The following is a 17,434-nucleotide window of genomic DNA, read 5'->3' as shown; positions in this document are numbered from 1 at the left end:
CGGACCCCTTAAACACTAACTCCCTGTTCCTCCCTCCCCAGCCTCTGGCAACCTCCCTTCTACTTTCTGTCTCTAGGAACTTGGCTATTCCAGGTACCTCATAGAAGTGGAATCATACAGGATTTGTCCTTTTGAGTCTGCTTACTTCTCCGAGCACATTGCTTTCTTTTAAAAAAACAAAAATTCACCTTTCCTGAGACATAACTGACATCTGGTTCCTTTTTAAATGCTGAGGAACAAAGTCAGGCAAGAGAGCGGGAGAGGGGGTGTCCTTTTGGAGGGTATTCAGATTTAAAAGAATCTCTCTTCCTACTAGGAAGACGCAAAAGGTGAGGACAAGCCCATTTCTACCCAGGGAAACACCACTTTGTTGAATGTCTTATGTCTGTCGGTCCGTTACAGGTATGCTGGCCTAGGCCTGGCTGCTGGTGAGCACTGGATGTTGATGATGTAGGTAACAGCCTAGCTTTAGATGCCGAGGTTACCCAGAAGTTTGCACGGGGATGTGGCATTTGTACAGAGTTCCTTTAGGAAGAACATAAAGTAATCTGCACGTAAATGACAAATCATCACTCTCAATCCTGTAGCTGGTTGAACCATATGAAGTTGCTAATATTCAACGGCTTTTGATCTAGAAAAACAGCAACAGAAACGGCAAGTCAACCTAATACTAAAGGCCAATTTCTCACCAGAGGCTTTAAGAGTTACCTAATCGGGGATCCTGGTCATAAGGAAAAATATGACCAGATCAATATGAAAATTGGTCTTGAGCTAGAAAATGATGCTCAGGTGGTATGTGGACTGAGGAAAATGTAGGCCCGTTTTCCAGTGATGCTCTCACACTAACAGGCCAACTCCAGGTGCCCGGTAGAACACCTCTCAGTCAACGCCAGGCTGAGCGCCACATAGTGATATGACTACTCGACCCAATGAATACAACTTCAACATGATTTGAAGTTTTGAAATTCAGTTTTTCAGCATCAACCATTTTACTGATATGGAATCAGTCCACATCCCATTTCCATGGTGGGCCGTACGTCCCTCACCAGCAGTCTGTTCCCCAGCTGGACAGCTCTGACTCCAGAAAGAACAGCTTCATACTGGCCACACTGGCTTCCCTGTGCCATCATCCTGTTAGGCCTGGAGCCACACAGAGCCCCTGTGACACCTCGTCCACGTGGACAGTGCCTCCTTCCTGCAGACTGTTCTCCCTCCGCACTTGGGCTCAGCTGACTCAGCCCCACCATTCCTAAGGGACCTCTCAGCAACCAGGCGTCTCTTTCCAGATGAACTATTATCACCTGGTTTCCTAATTTCATTCCTAGACTCTTAACCACATAAAAGTCATGCCCAGATTCCTCCTGCCCCCTCCATATCCATATGCATATGCACCAGGGTTTCCCAACCCTGCCATTCCTGACATTTGGGCCGGGTCACTCTTTGTGGTGGGCTGTCCTGTACAAGTAAGATGTGGAGCAGCAGCCCTGGCCTCGATCCATGAGATGCCAGTCGCAATCTCCACCCCCCACCCCAGGTTGCGACAACCAAAAATGTCTCCAAACATTGTCAAATGTCCCTTCGGGGGCAAGATCACCCCCAGCTGAGAACCACCAAGGTGAGAACTCCCACATACCTCCTACCTACATAAAGCAGATAGAAGTGGAGCTGCCGTGGTGGTCGGAGAGGCTGTCTCCTAATCCCCACAGTGATCCCGAGGCATGCCAGTGAGCTTCCTGAGAGGTAATAACTAGTGTCTTATGAGTTCTCACAGAGTCGCACCTGGATCCCTCCCCAAATGACCTGGAGCTCAGACTTCTATTAACACCCTTCACAATGGTGCCCATGCTTCCTGAGTGCAGTCTACACACCGGCCACTGTGCTGCTCAGTGTATACACACGTATATACATAGCCGTGTATGTATGTGTGCATACGTGTGTCCTTTAGCTGTCAAAACCCGGTAGGACACGGGTACTATTATCAGATGAGGAAACAGGGCTGAGAAAGGTTAAGGAGGCCATGGAGCTATGGTCTGAGCCCACATGTCTCTGACTCCATTTCTTACAATTCTGCCCTATTCCCTGTGTTGCCATGGTGGCTAAGCCTGAGTGTGGGGTCACTAAGACCCCCGGGTGTTCATTTTAAACTGGCACAGAGTAAGCACTCAATAGCTGTTAGATATCAGTGTTTTAAAATAAAAATCTGAATTCTCCTCACAGACAAGAATGAACGAAAACCAGGAGGAAGAACTGTGACCCTCTCATGACGACAGTGCTCCACTGAGCACTGTCTTCCAATCAGCTGCAAACCCCGTGTTTAGGCTCAAATCACCTATACAGACCTATGGCAGGTGATGTTTTGCTTGGCAGGGCCCTCCTTTCACACTGTCATCCAGGGACTCAAGGGACTCAGTTTAATGCCTTGTGAAGATCAAAACAAGTCACCCACTTCCTGGAATATCATGTGCATGATAGATGCGCTTCGCTCCAACCACAGGGGCAGGGAATGACAAAAAATTACCCAGGATTTGGGATCTGGAGGGAGAGGCAATAGGAAGGTGCTGTTTTATGGTAGGTGATGCAGACGGAAATAGATTCTCCTCTGTAAGCGTTCCTACCTTGACTCGTTAAATAGGAATTTCTGATACTAGAAAGAATGGCAAAAAGCCATCTACTCTTCTTCCTTGCCTTCACCTTCCTCCCCAAGGAGCGAGGCATGATCTCTTTGATTGGTGGGGCTGTGCCAAGGTGCTGGAAGCCTTCGAGCGCTCTCTGGACCTGCCTCCAGCAAGCCCGCACTCTGAGCTTCTGTCAGCGGGCTCCAGCCCGGGGGGCCGGCAGTGTGCTGCTGCCTCTACCCACCAATGGGCCGATGGAGAGGGAGCGCTTCTACAGACACAACTCCGAGTGGGTAGGAGACCCGACCTGGCTGCAGCTGGAATGGCTCACTATCAGAAGGGAATGGAGTGTGAAGTGACCCTCAATCAGCGGGCCTGGATACCGTAGGTGGTAATGTGAAGCAGGATGACAATCCCAGGGAGGAAAGGCCAGACTGGCCTGGGTGGGAGAGGGTCTGACACCTTCAGGTTGCCCATGTCCCCATCAGCCTGGCTCCAACTTGCTTTAACAGAACGCTCCCATGTAGATTCTGTTCATACCATAGACTGTGAGGTTCTATTCTAAATAAAACTGGGCCAATTATCCATGAGCACACATGTAAAAATAATTTCTACCTGAGAAATAATGGTGGATTGTCTGGGATAAAACTCAATATATTAAGAAGTCTGTTTACAGTCTCCTACCCCAGCCCTTACCCAATATACAGAAATTAGAGTCACGCGCACGAGCGCGCCCACACGCGAGCACCCTCACACAGATGACCTTCAAATTAGAGAAGTACAGGCAACTCATAGATTTTTGTTAACAGTGAGTGACCAAAATATAGATGACAATCTTAGAAGTTCTCTATTTTATCTCTGAATCTTTAGTTTCCTGTTCATTCTGTCTTCCCATTTCCCTACATGGATTTGGCACTGCGCCAGGCACCTGCCATAGCTGCTAAGCTCAGGTATCTTGAACCAGGTAATGTGGGGGCCCCAAGGCTCTCTGGCCAGCCCTGCTCATGCTATTGCAGGCCACCCAGTTTCTTCGAAATAAGTATGTTGGCTGCTGAAAGAAATTAAACGCAATTAATCAGGGGAACTCCCTGTGTTTTCATACAATTTTATTTTTAATTACTTTCTCGTCTATTTAATAAGGGTCTGTTCAATGGCCACAATAACCCAGTGAGGTCGGTGGGAAACTACTATTAACCGTATGTTAGGTAAGAAAAGCAGTCTGATGGGTTAAATGACCTTTCTCAAGAGATGTCAACAGAGCAGAGAGCCAGGGCTGTCACCCGAGTCACTGACTGTTCATCTTGCTTTGTTTATAGCTCTTCCACTTTAAAGTTCAATACCTCCAGTGATTGACAATCTCACAAAGAGGATTCACAGGTTCTGTTGGGGTGGGAGAGACAGGCCTTCCCGGTGCACAAGGCAGGATTATATAACCCTTTGTGGTTCCAGGACTGGAGGAAATATGAACAAACACCTCTGTAAGTGGAGCAGCAAGAATAACTGTTGGGAGAGCGTTGTCACGCTTTTGAACACGAGCTTACTGCAAAGCAGAATCCCAAAGGGCTTTTTTCCTGCACATCTTGGAATCTAGTTCTATTTTCTCCAAAACCACCTGACGCCAGGCACGGTGAACACAGCCCACCCACAGGACAGCAGGGGGCTGTGGCCTTGTCAGCACAGCTCAGCCAACATTCTGAAAAGCCTCTCTTTACGGTCACAGTTTATTCCTTCTCAGAGAGGAAAAGAACAATTGATAACAACAGAGAAACCTGTGTCTATCACCTTAACCAAGAGATCGAAGTTGCCGTCACCAGTAATGGAACAACCCAACACCCTGGCCTCCTGATACGATGCAGAGAAGGAGGTCACATCCCTTCAGTGACATTCCAGCCCCAAACACACAGCTTGCCTCTAATGAGGAAACAGCAGACCGACTCAAAGTGAGAACAGTCCTCCAAATAATTGGCCTGTGCTCGTTTAAGATGTCAAGGTCATGAAGAAGAAAGGCTGCAGAACTGTTCCAGATTAAAGGAGACTAAAGGGACAAGACAGCGCAATGCAGTGTGGGAGCCTGGGTTGGATCTTGGACCAGGAAAAAAAAATGCTATAAAGGATCTCATTGGGACAACTGGCAAAAATGGCATATAGACTGTAAATTAAGTAACAACATTATGTCAAAGTTAAATTTTCTGATTTTCACCATTGTACTGTGGTTATACAAAACAGTGTCTTCATTCTTACGGGTAAAGGGTCATGACGTCTGTTACTCCCAGATGGTTCTAGGAAAAATCTGTGTGTGTGTGTGTGTGTGTGTGTGTGTGTGCGCGCGCGCGCGTGCGTGTTGTGTCTATGGAGAGTGAACGAGAGTAGGGAGACGGGAATGATGAGGCAAATGTGGCTAAATGTTAACAGGATGAAAGGTATACAGGAGTTCTTTGTTCTAGTCTTGCAATTCTGTAGGGTTGAAATGATTTCACAATGAAAAGGCTTTTAAAAACTGGTCTAAACTCTACCCTCTGGTAAGACTGAAAAATATAGAACTATGGACTGGGTGAGTATGGAAGTATGACCGTCAGGAAGGGGTATAACTTAACATTTTCAATGATCCTTTTCAAGAAAATTTTCAGGTGAGAATGTAAAAGCCTATTTGGGAATGGTGGTGGCAAAAACAAGTTAAACTGCCAGTGCAGGGAGCAGTGATCCACTGGAGACGCTCATGTGTGGGCAGGGATAACCACGTCACACACCCACCAGAGGGGCCTATGGGAAGGGCCCCCAGGAACGACTGAGCAGTGCCCTAACCACCATAGGGATAGGCCGGCTCCAGGAGCCGTGTGCATCCGGGTGCAAAGTCCTCACTTGGGGCCCTCCAGAAAACCTGCTCTTAATTTTTTTCCTCATAGGGACAAATAAAATCTGTTTTGTTTCCACTGCATGACAAAGTGAAATGAACCTAGGCCAGGTTCCTGATACAACATCGATCTAAGGTATAAGCTAACTATGAAAGTGATGATCTTTGGCAGATCGTATTTTCCAAAGTCGGCCACAATACCCCCTCCCATCCCGCATGACCTTTTGAGTTTATTTCTCTATCCCACTGAATCTGGGTTGGCCTGACTGCTCTGACCAATAAAACACAGCAGAGAAGGAATGCTGTACCAGTTCGTGGCATAGTCCGTAACTGGCCTGGCAGCTTCCACTTCCAGTACTGGGAGATACCCACCCTTGGGAACACTCCTTCTTGGAACCCAGATACCATGCTGTGAGGTGTCTAAGTCATGGAGAGGCTACATCTGGGCATTCTATTCCGGCTAACAGCCCCAGCTGAGCTGCAGCCAACTGCCAGCATCAAATGCCAGGCAGGTGAAGGGGCCATCTTGGACCTCAAGCTCAGTTGAGCCCTAATCTAACTGCAGCCTCAGCTGACACTGCACTGGAATTGCATGGAAGACCCCAGGTGAAAACCACGTGATGAGCCCAAGTCAACCCACAGAGCAACCACCCAAAAGACCCAAAGACAGACCCTCCTTGTAAGCCCAAGTCACAGAGCTGTAAGAGTTAATAACATACTGTTGCTTCATGCCACTAAATTTGGGGGGGGGGGAGTTGTTACAGCACCAATAGAGAAGTGAAACATTCTGCATCATCATGACCAAACTGACTTGGAATATGTTTCTAAGAACCTGAGACCATTAGCCAGTATTTCACACTGAAGAACTGGGAGTAGAGGCAGCACTGACACTGAGAGGCTGGCTCAGTCCCCTCGGCCACACTTGATTTCCTCCCTCTAGGTTACAAGAAGAAAGCTATGCTCCCTCCGTCCACAATCTTTTGAGAGTGTTGCTGAGGCTAGTTTTCTAAAACCCATACAAGTACCCAACAATGCGAACAATGAAAATAAACTTGAACGCTTAAAAGAGCAATGCCATTAACATGCACCGTCACCCAACAGTGGCTTAGTTTATCCAAGATCCGGGAGGAGAACAATGCACTGTCAGAGCCATTCATCACATAACCCGTCTGGGTTTCTGGATGAGAGTTCAAAGGGACTAACCAAGCCCAAAGCCACGTCACATCCAGCGTGCTTTAAAGATCACACACTTGGTGTGCACAGAGGGAAGGTTGAAAATGTCACTTTGGTTAGGGTTTATTTTGTTTGTGACACCATTTATAACAGCAAGTGTTTCTTTTTTATTGTCTTCCTTCAATATTGAGTATACAAAAGAGTACTTATAAAATATGAAAGGTATAAAAAATGATATAACAAATGCCGATATGCCCACCAACTAGTTCCAAAGAAAGATATTATAATCATGCCGGAAATTCCCGTGTGACCCCTCCATGACTGCCTCTCCGCTCCTTACTCAGAGGCCATCATCACTTTGCATTTCACGTTTGCCATTTTCTTACTTTTTCTAAGGACCATTTTAGCACATTTACATTCTTAAAAAAAACACTGTTTACTTTTGCACATCTGAGAACTCAATATATGTAAATGGCATTCTTCTACAACTTCCTTTTTCTGCTCAACACTATGTTCCTGAGATCCACCCACTGGTTGTGGGCGGCTGCAATCCATTCTTTTTCACTGCTGTATCATTGGGTTCGATTTTCAGAATTTACTTACAGTCTACTTGACTTCCGACATTTCTGAAACTCAGTCCATACCCAGTGTGGTTCAGCTATCAATTTTCACCCAGGGAGAAACTATCTTTCCTTCTAAACTTCTTAAAATCAAAAAACGTTTGCTTCTCCTTAGACCTCTCAACATGTAATTCTGATTTAGGGGCACCCGAGCAACTTCTATCCCCAGGGCTCCTCTTAAGGAGATGATTCTGGTAGTCTGGACAGTACCCAAGAAGTCCAGCCACGTTCGAGTTTACCATTTTTCCTGCTTGCACTAGAGATGACACGTATAGGGCTCTGAAAATCTAGGTCATTCCAATCATTTCTCTTGGCTGATGTGCCAGGAATACCCTGTAGCACAGTACAGAAGCCAGCATCCCTCATCCTTTAAGAATTCCCGAAGTGAAATATGCAGCCCAGAAAAGCGAACGTTTAAGGGACTGATCCGTGGGAGAATAAACCTATGAATGGCCCCTAAAGGAAGAGGAGGCCAAGGGCCAGAATCCTTGGGCAGGACTGGTCCTAGCACGGCCCACACCAGCCAGCCTAGTCTGCCCTCACTCTCCAGGCTCTCCTCCCTTCTGGCTTTCATCCCAAGGATACTTATTGAGCACTTACTGTGCAACCGTGTGACCCACCCACACGGCAGGAGGTGACACAGTGCAGTGAGGCACAGAACAATGTGGTCTGCTGCCTCACTTCATGCAGGGTTTTATTCAAATGTCACCTCCTCAGAGAAGTCATCCTGACTACCTTATCTAGCTACTCCCCTCCATCACTCTCTGTCATCTGACCTGGTTATATTTTTTAACTTCTCGCCACCTGATGTTATTTGTTGTGCACTGTCAGGTAGGCTCTATGACAACAGAACACCGCACACAGAGCAGATGCTCTGGAGGTACTTAATGAATGGATGAATGACAGAGGTCTGCACATGACGCTCTGTGAGCACAGAGAAGGGGATGAATTCAGCTTTGGCTGGTTCTGGAGAGGATGACGGCTGAGCTGCGTCCTGAGAGATGAGCAGTTCAAGGCGGACAGCTCCCTCTCTGGTCTAGGCCTGGATTGTCCTCTGTGCCCACATCTTCCTCCTACCTTTCTTGGGGCCTATTCAAGAGGAGACTATCCTCATCTAGAAATTCTCTGAAGTGTCTGGCACAGTGACTTGAATTCATTCATTCCACCAGTATACTATATCAAGCACCTATTAGGTAGTCTCTACTGCTGCAGAGAGGGAAAATTTTTTAAGTTTCTCTACACTAAACTGTATAAAGCAAGCCTGAGATTTTGTTCATGTCTCTTTGGTCAGAGAGAGCTTTTCTATAAAATTCAGACGATGTATCCTTTAAAACATAAAATAGCTCCATAAAGATAATGTGGCACATACATGTAACAGAATATAATTCAGCCATAAAAAAGAATGGAATCTTGCCATTTGTGACAACATGGATGAACCTTGAGATTATTATGCTAAGTGAAATAAGTCAGACAGAGAAAAACAAATACTGTATGATTTCACTTATATGTAGAATCTAAAAAACAAAACAAAGAAATAAAACAAAATAAAAACAAGCTCATAGATACCAGTAACAGATTGGTGGTTGTCAGAGGGAAGGGAGGATGGGGGGTAGGTGAAATGGGTGAATGGAGTCAAAGGGCACAAACATTCAGGTATAAAATAAATAAGTCATGGGAATGTAATATACAGCATGATGAGTACAGTTAATAATACTGTACTAAATATTTGAAATTTGATAGGGAGAGTAAATCTTACAAGTCCTCATCACAAGAAAAAAAAGAAAAAAACTTTTGTAACTATGTATGGTGACAGATGGTCACTAGACTTATTGCGGTGATCACTTTGCAATGTATACATGTATCAAATCATTATGTTGTACAACTGAACCTAATGTAATGTTATATGTCAACTATACCACAATAAAATATACACATATTTTAGGAACTCTTTTATATATATACATATATATGGAGGATACATATATATATATATATATAATAAAAGGTGTTTATATATGGAAGATATATATGTGTGTGTGTGTGTGTAAATAAAAGAGTTCCTAAACCACAATGGTCCAGATTTCAACCTCAAAGAAATACCACAGAGCCCACTGAGAGCTTGCTTCCAAAAATCAAATTCTCATCTCTACAGAGGACAACAACCCCTCGTTCACCTCAGTGGAATTTACAATGATGATGGTGAAACTTGCCAGCTACTATCCATGCAGGGACCATGAGTCAATGTCCCGTAAAGAGGGCGGTAAAATATGGAAAAACCCCAGTATGAGCAGGCTTTTCTCTCTGTTAATGTCAATGTCCCAAACTGACACCAGAGAAGTGACGTGAATGGAAGGCTCAGATAAGACAGAGACCTTATAGCCCACCTAGATTTAGTTTGCAAGAGAGCAATACCATAACCAAAGACAGGCAATACAAGCACAGAAAGGACGCAGTGGACTTAAAAACAAAACAAAAAGCCAAAATGCTATTAATTCAGCAACGCGCTGTGGAAGGCTTTTCCATGTGGAAGACGGAGACAGCAATAGCAAGAATTAGTAGTCTATGGAAACCATAATGACCTCTGAGCAAAACAATCACGAAAATGTCTCTGTTAGGAAGCAACAAATTAGAAATAAGAGCTGACGTCACCTTGAAATACTTTTAATAAATTCCCAAGTGTTCATTAAATTTGTGTTTTATCCTGTTCTCTGAACCAAACTGATGCACTAAACAAGTTTTATGATTCTATATAAAAGTTTCCTATTTTCCCAAGTTAAAATCATACTTCTCTTTCTCTGTCAGTATTACTGAAGATGTTTCCATTCTACTGTTGGATTTTGTTACTCACCAAGACATTTTTGTCATTTACAGTCACGAAAACATTTTAATGACTTAAGACAATGGTCACACTGTGTGAATCTGTTTTTCAGGTACACGGTGTCATTGGTGAGTTCACCCAATTCTTAATAAAAAAAATATAATGGCTTCATTAAAACATACTGCTAAAGGTGGCTGACAAGTTATTACTATCTCTCTTTGAAAGAGACAGAGGAGAGAGGGGAGAGTGAGAGAGTACCCATGAGCTCAAGCGCCCAAGCACAAGGTAATCACATCACTCCAGATGAAGTTGGAGGATACAAAAGGAAACTTCCAGAAAAGCAGAATGGAATTGATGGACTTAAAGAGAAAATGCTGAATAGATCATCTCAGTAACTAAGAGTCCCATATTTACCAGGTAACAAAACTCCTTAAGAGCCCATCATGCATCCAGAGGATGCTCAGAGAGAAGGCCATAACTCACAGTCCAGCATTCCTCCTGCTCCCCTCTTAGAGCTGGCCACACCTCATGGGAGAGCAGGAGGTACACGCTGCACCACACAGAGCCCCACCAAACTGCTTTCATCGTCCAACTATGGCAAAGGGGAAAGAAAGATGCTTACTTGGGTGTCACGGGAGAAGATGATCTCTTAGACATGCCTCCTGGCATCTCACATCTTCTCAGAGGGGACCCGGGGCCCATGCTGGGACTGGACGCTGTTGTTCGTGGCCCCTTCTTCATCTTCTCTGTCTGTAGAGGACATAGAATAGGACAGCCATGGCCCACACTTAGCAGTACTTCTACCATTTCTAAAAATACCCCAGATGGAAGTGAATGTACAGCTTTCTTTCAGCAGCATCCATATGAAGCTATAGTGCTCCCCACAATGGGACTATTTGCAGAGAAACACCATGAGGTCATCATATTTAGGTCACCCAATTAAGAAAAAAAAATCGCCTCAAAATGCAAAGATTTCCTTCACCTTGTTATCTTGCAAAGAGCTAACCACAGAACCACGTTACGGTCCTGGATATGTAGAAACTGAAAAGAGTACAAAGATCTATAATCACTAGAAAAAAGTTACAAGTGGGTGCAAATGTGGTTATAACACCCAAGACAGTGAGCTGTGGATCCTAACAGTGTACCCGGTATGACGGGGCCTGTAATCCCACCCATCCCTCTATGTCTTCCCATGACCTTTTTTGGCAAGAGGCCAGAGGCACAGGCCTCAGTGCCCGGCCCACAGTGGGTGCTCCACAAGGGTGCTTCCCTTCTTTCCCTATCGCACCTTTCCGCAGCAAATCCTCATTTGGCCCCCATACTCACATACGTCAGTCCACTTCCCCAGGAACCCACCCCACAGTAAAACCCGAGGGTCATTTCTCATGTGAAAAAGTCAGGGCCACACTGGATTTTAAAAAATGAATAATGGCATTATGAAAATAAATGTCCAATAATATGGTAATGTGGTGGTTTTAAAGTAAGTCCGTACATCATTGGATGTTCCTCCCTTCAACAGGTGGAGCTGAATTCCTTCCCCGTTGACTGTGGGTTGGTCTGAGCGACTTGCAAAAGTGGTAGTGTGCAACATCTGAGGCCGGCATATAAAAGGCATTGCACGCTCTCTCTAACTCTGGGGTAAGCCAGATGTCATGCCATTTGGAGCCATAGAGCAAGCAGCTCTACGGAGAGGTCTGTGCCGTAAGAAACTGAGGCCTCCTGCCCACAGCCATGTGAGCGGACCATCCTGGAAGAGCCCTAGCAGAGCTTTCAGGTGACGGCAGCCCTGGTCACCACCCTGAGCACGCCCTCATGAGAGACCCTGAACCAGAACCACTCAGCTACGCCATCCTCAATTTCTGACCAATAACGTGATAAACATTTGTTTTAAGCTGCTAAGGTTTGGGGTAATTTATTACATATCAAGTGATAACTAACAAAAGTAGTATAATATGTATAATTCCGAAGTAAATATACATAATTGGGGGTACCTGCTCAACATTTGTTTCGCTGGTGGTGTCAGTATGACAGCAAACATGTTTAAAGGGCACTGTTGTAGACGAAGGCTGACCTAGAACTTCAGTTCTAGTTGCCTATAGAGGCAAGACTGGCCCAGAATCAGACAACTTTAATAAAGCAGACAGAAGACGCTTAGAACGTTCCTTCTGACTTCTGTCCTCTGGAGGGAAGACCACAATGAGCAGAAGGTCTTTTGGAATTTGCCCCAAGGCACTAAGATTTAGGAGGGTACAAAAAGTTACATGATTTTCAAAGGTTGGGCGAAATTTTAAACCCCATCTGCCCCTTGAGCAGCCCCTGGAGACTGGGAGACACAGAGAGCCAGGTGGAGTGCCCGGAGCGATCGTGCTGTTGGATCATCCAGTCCCGGGGGTAAGCGGGTGGGTTTAAACCTACCGGAGAGGCCTCCGCTCCTGCAGGGGCCGCTTTCCCAGCATCTCCTACACTGGATGTAGATGCAGTCTTCTTCCTCTCGGTGCTCCGAGTGGGAGAAGACTTGTAGGAAGATTTAAGAGGGCCGGCAGGAGCTACACGAGGACAGGCATGGAATACTAGAGAGTTACAGTATAAGAGCCAGAGAGACGGAGTACAGACGGAAAAAGCAGGGCGAGCAGGAAGTTGGGAAGAACACCACATTTCTGTTAAAACGTGACACAGGCAATCCACAGTCTCCAAACACCACCATACTTTTCCTCACGTGCACAGAAGGGATTCTATCTTAAAAGACTCCCACACTCAATGCACAGGAGTCCATCCAGTTCGTTTTAGGAGTTCAAAGTCTGGGCTTTGGAGCCACACAGACTTAACACTTGCCACCTAATAACTGGATCACCTTGGGCAGGTTACTTAACCTCTCTAACCGGGAACTTCCTTGTGTGGAAAGAGTTAACACAGCAAGCCTCACCGCTATCCTTGGAAAAGCCTCCTTACCAGGGTGGCCCTTGATTTCAGGAGGATTCTCACCATTAACTATGAGTAGCTCACTGTGTCTAAGCTATACAAACATGACTTCTGCTTTCCTTCTCAGAGTCTAGAATTTGGGTCTGGGCCTGGCACCGGTGCCTATGTGACCAGCCCCCAATAAAAACCCTAGGCACTGAGTCTCTAACGAGCTTCCCTGGTTGGCAGCATTTCATGTATGTCACAATTCATTGCTGGGGGGATGTGTCCTGTGTGTGCATACTGGGAGAGGACTCTGGAAGCTTGTGCCTGGTCTTTCCCAGCCTTCATCCCATGCGCCTTTTCCCTTTGCTGATTTTGCTCTATAGCCTTTCAGTGTAATAAATCATGGCTATGAGTCCTTCTAGACAATCAGCTATCCTGGGAGTGGTCTTGGGGATCTCCTGACACATTCCTCTTCTCAAAATGGGGATAGTTCCTACTTCCCAGAAAGTTTGTATTTATTTGTTTGAGATATGAATCATACACCATAAAATTCACCCTTTTAAAATGCAGTGTTTTTAGTATATCACAAGGTTGTGCAACAATAAGTAGTCTAATTCCATACCCCAAATTCAACACTCCAAAAAGAACCCCCGTACCCATTAAGCCTTCACTCCCCTGCCCCCTCCCTCAGTCCCTAGCAATTGCGGATGTACTGTCTCTCTGGATTTGCCTATTCTGGACATTTCATATAAATGGAATCATACCATTTGTGGCGTTTTATGTCTGGCTTCTTTCACTGAGCATACGTTTTCAAGGTTCATCACGTAATATGTATCAGTAATTCATTCGTTTTTATGGCTGAATAATATTCTGCTCTATGGCTATACCACCATTTTATTTATCCATTATTTGGGTTGTTTACACTTTGTGGCTATGAGGAATAGTGTTGCTAAGAACACTCGTGTACAAGTTTTTGTGTCAACATATGTTTTCAATTTCCTTGCCTCTACACCTAGAGTGGAATTGCTAGGTCACATGGTAACTTGATGCTTAACTTTGTGAAGAATTTGCCAGACTGTTTTTCAAAGCAACTGCACCATTTTTCATTTCCACCAGCAATGAATAAAGGTAATAATTTCTCCACATCCTCACCGAAACTTATTATTTTCCTTTTTTCTTTGAATTTTAGCCATCTTAGTAAATGTAAAGTAGCATCTCATTGCGATTTTTCATTTCCACTTCCCTAATGACTAATGATGTTGCGTATCTTGTCATGTGCTTATTGGTCACCTGTATATCTTCTTGGTAGAAATAGCACAACCACTCGGGAATAGATGAAACTAGGTAGAGGATCATATGCCATTTATATGTCATCTTACTGAATATACTACCTTGGGAACTGAGACTTGACCTACCCTAATACGGACATAGCATTGCTATGCACAGAGAATGCCAGCCCTCATTCATCTTGCCATGATGATTTGATCCGCTTTGTTCAAGGAAGGGCTTTGATGGTGTCATCGGCCCAGTGTTTCTCAGATGTCAGTCTGAGACGTCTCAGACTGGTGGGGCCTGAGAGCCTGCCTTCCTAACGAGCTCCGCGGTGATGCGGACGGTTCCGGCCCACGGACCAACCCTTGAGTAGCAAGGCTCTAGACATTTGCTAAGCTCTTAGCGTGCCAATCATTGTGCTATCTCATTTAATCCTCATGACAATTTAGAATGAGTTCATTTTACAGATGAGGAAACTTAGGCTCAGAGAGGTTAATTAACTTACCCAAAGTGGCAAGAACTACTAAGTGGCAGAGTTGGTTATGGGACTCCAGAGACTGTGGTTTATAGACTACTTGCCAAACCGTCTCTTTAAAAAGTCTACTAATCTCCACAGTTTATGAAGTAGATTTTTTTTCTAATCTATACGCCCTCAATGATAAAACAATTTACTCACCTTTGTGACACTTAAAAGAAAAGAAACATAGCAGTAGCAAAACACCGGTGGATAGAAAATGTAATTAACTGTTGAAGACATTTCACAAAACCAGCAAATGGGAAGCAAAATACATAAATTCAGGAATAATTCTTAGGCTAACCAACACCAGTTCTGGCATTTTCCTCAGTGTCACCAGCATGGCCTCTTTTACCTGAGTCACTGGCCTGCTCAGAGAGCATGAATGTACTTCTGCTTCTGGCTAAAGAAGCCTGTGTAGGTGTCAACAGTCGCATAACAAGAAAGCTTTCCATGGGACTAAGGTGCATGCGATGAGCTGAGGAATGGAACCAAACAAAATTTTTAAAAAGCAAAATTAAGACAAAACAAAACAAAACTGTTTAAAATGACACAGTGCATGATGCAAATTAACTTTTGGGTGTAGAACAAATGTGGAAAATAAAAATATTCTAGCAATGGATGGCTTCAGAGTTCGTTAGAGTAAAATAAAACAAATGATGGTCCATCCAGAGTGTGAAAGTGCGTTAATCCTCTTGGGGGCCAGCACTCATTCAGTATGCTATTACAGTACTACCTGTATCACTCAGAGAGAATGAGCCCGTCTCCCACGACGTAATACAGACTGGAGAAACCATTTACTCACCAAGTAGACCTAACATTGAAAAAAAGACTAATCCTAAAAAGCACTTGTTTTAGGTCCTCTGTTGAAAAACACTTCATAACACACTGATTTTGTTAATGTATAAATATGCATCCTTTCATAATTTTTCCATGTAAATAAGGGCAAAAATTAAGTGAAAAGCACAAAAAATAAAAATAGTCAACTGATTATCAGCTTTAATGCTGATTACCAGCTTTAATTCATAATCCAAAATTCAGTGACTGAAATGTCATTTTGATGGTTTGGGAATGCATTATATGGTAATGGATTAACTTTTCCATTATTTTGTATTCTTTGGGTACCAAATAGCCAGTAAATGGTTTGGGAATTAAAATTTTCAATTTATAATCCACAAGCAGATAATTCAGTTGCCAACAAAATATAGTAACATACTGATATCTTTACATATTAATCAGTGCAATTTGTAACCATGTGAATTCATGAAAACATAAGGAATACACTAATGGAACAGCTATATAGAGTTATGAGCATGTGGCTTTCTTATCCAGCTCTTAATTAATTCAAGGTTTCCAACGCTTACCCATGAGCTAATCAGAGATCAGCCACACTGACACTTATGGGATCTCTGACACATGACAGGCTTCTGTGCTGGAGGTGCAAGGTCAATGCCATTGAAAAACAACCAGGAAGACACACTGGCCTCTTCAAAGTCACAAACATCCTTCTGCTCACCCTTTGGTGATGACTTGATGTGTTAAATACGCTGCTGGCACCTGACACTTCTTCAATGATGCTTTAAAATACACATTTGATGCATGGAATGCTCCCCCCCTTCCTTAACCTACACACTCTGAAAGGTATAAATTCAGACTTTTAGTGACTTATCTGAGCCTCCATTAGGCCTCGAGCAGTTTTAAATCTATTCAGTTTCTGGAACTGGCACACATCCTGTACATATCATCTCCTACCTCAAAACAGAATGCTGGAAAAGGCCACCCATCCTTTTCCCCTTTTAAAGGCTTCTTATTAATTTTGAACTTCTGTTTTCAAAACAGAAGTGGGCAGGCAGGCCTACAAACCACAGACAGTAGCAGAGCCCCATTTTTTCACACATCTAAGTCTCCCACGTACCTCCGCCTCATCAATTCTGCTGTTTCTGGCTAATCGACTATATCACATCAATAACCGGGCAGTTATCTGCCCACCGGTCAATTAATTCCGGGGCAGGGCAACTCCTACATGCATTGTGTAAGATGGAATAGTCTCTTTCAGACTGGGAGAACAGCATTAATTCCTATCTCTATACAACACCCACCTGGCTCTACAGGGCGATGCCACTTTCCAAAGTCCTATCAGTGAGGCCCTGGGGCTCCCACATTCAGACCACAAGGCTAGGATAATGGAGGTATTTGCAGAAGGCTCAAGAGGGGCTCTCACAAAGACTGGCATTAAGACGCTCACACTAGAAAGAAGAAAACTGGAGAGACCAGGTCTACACGTTCACTTGCCTCGGTCTGGGGAATAGGATATTGCCACGGTGGATGAAGACAGGCGCTTACTCATGGGAGGCTCCGTCTGCTTTGGCAAATTCATGGTTGATGTTGAAAGTTTGTCACATGCTGCAGAGAAACGCATTAAACACATTGGTATCCATACCAGCGTAGACAGAAACACACATCCCAGTGTTCTTCCTGTCCTCATCCACACGCCTTCTAAACCGCTTCCATCATCCAGTTATCTACCCAGCCTATTGGAAATGCCTGGAGCACAGCAGCCATCGGTCTGAATCAAGATCTTCTCTTCAATATCTCAACTCTGTTCTTCTCTTCGATTTCAAATGTTCAACCTCACCCAACTATTCAACTAAAGCCATGCTAATCCCA

At 44.4% G+C, this 17,434-nt stretch overlaps 1 protein-coding gene across 10 annotated transcripts in view; it reads right to left on the bottom strand.

Moving 5' to 3' along the window:
* The window catches only part of MAP7D2 (MAP7 domain containing 2), a 106,382-nt gene that overhangs the window by 32,163 nt on the left and 56,785 nt on the right, over nt 1-17,434 (bottom strand). For 6 of the 10 annotated variants that reach the window (XM_081043500.1, XM_081043497.1, XM_081043499.1 and 3 more), the window contains exons 6-9: nt 17,060-17,170; nt 15,123-15,245; nt 12,493-12,647; nt 10,700-10,827 (exon numbers count right to left, since the gene is read on the bottom strand). In XM_081043500.1, the coding sequence (XP_080899626.1) occupies nt 10,700-10,827; nt 12,493-12,647; nt 15,123-15,245; nt 17,060-17,170 (517 nt within the window). The remainder of the gene's footprint in view (nt 1-10,699; nt 10,828-12,492; nt 12,648-15,122; nt 15,246-17,059; nt 17,171-17,434) is intronic. The other 4 variants (XM_081043498.1, XM_081043502.1, XM_081043503.1 and 1 more) reach the window with 2 other exon arrangements.

Source organism: Rhinolophus hipposideros, assembly GCF_964194185.1.
Source record: "Rhinolophus hipposideros genome assembly, chromosome: X".
NCBI classification, from domain to species: domain Eukaryota; kingdom Metazoa; phylum Chordata; class Mammalia; order Chiroptera; family Rhinolophidae; genus Rhinolophus; species Rhinolophus hipposideros.
This window is presented reverse-complemented; position numbering and strand designations above follow the sequence as displayed.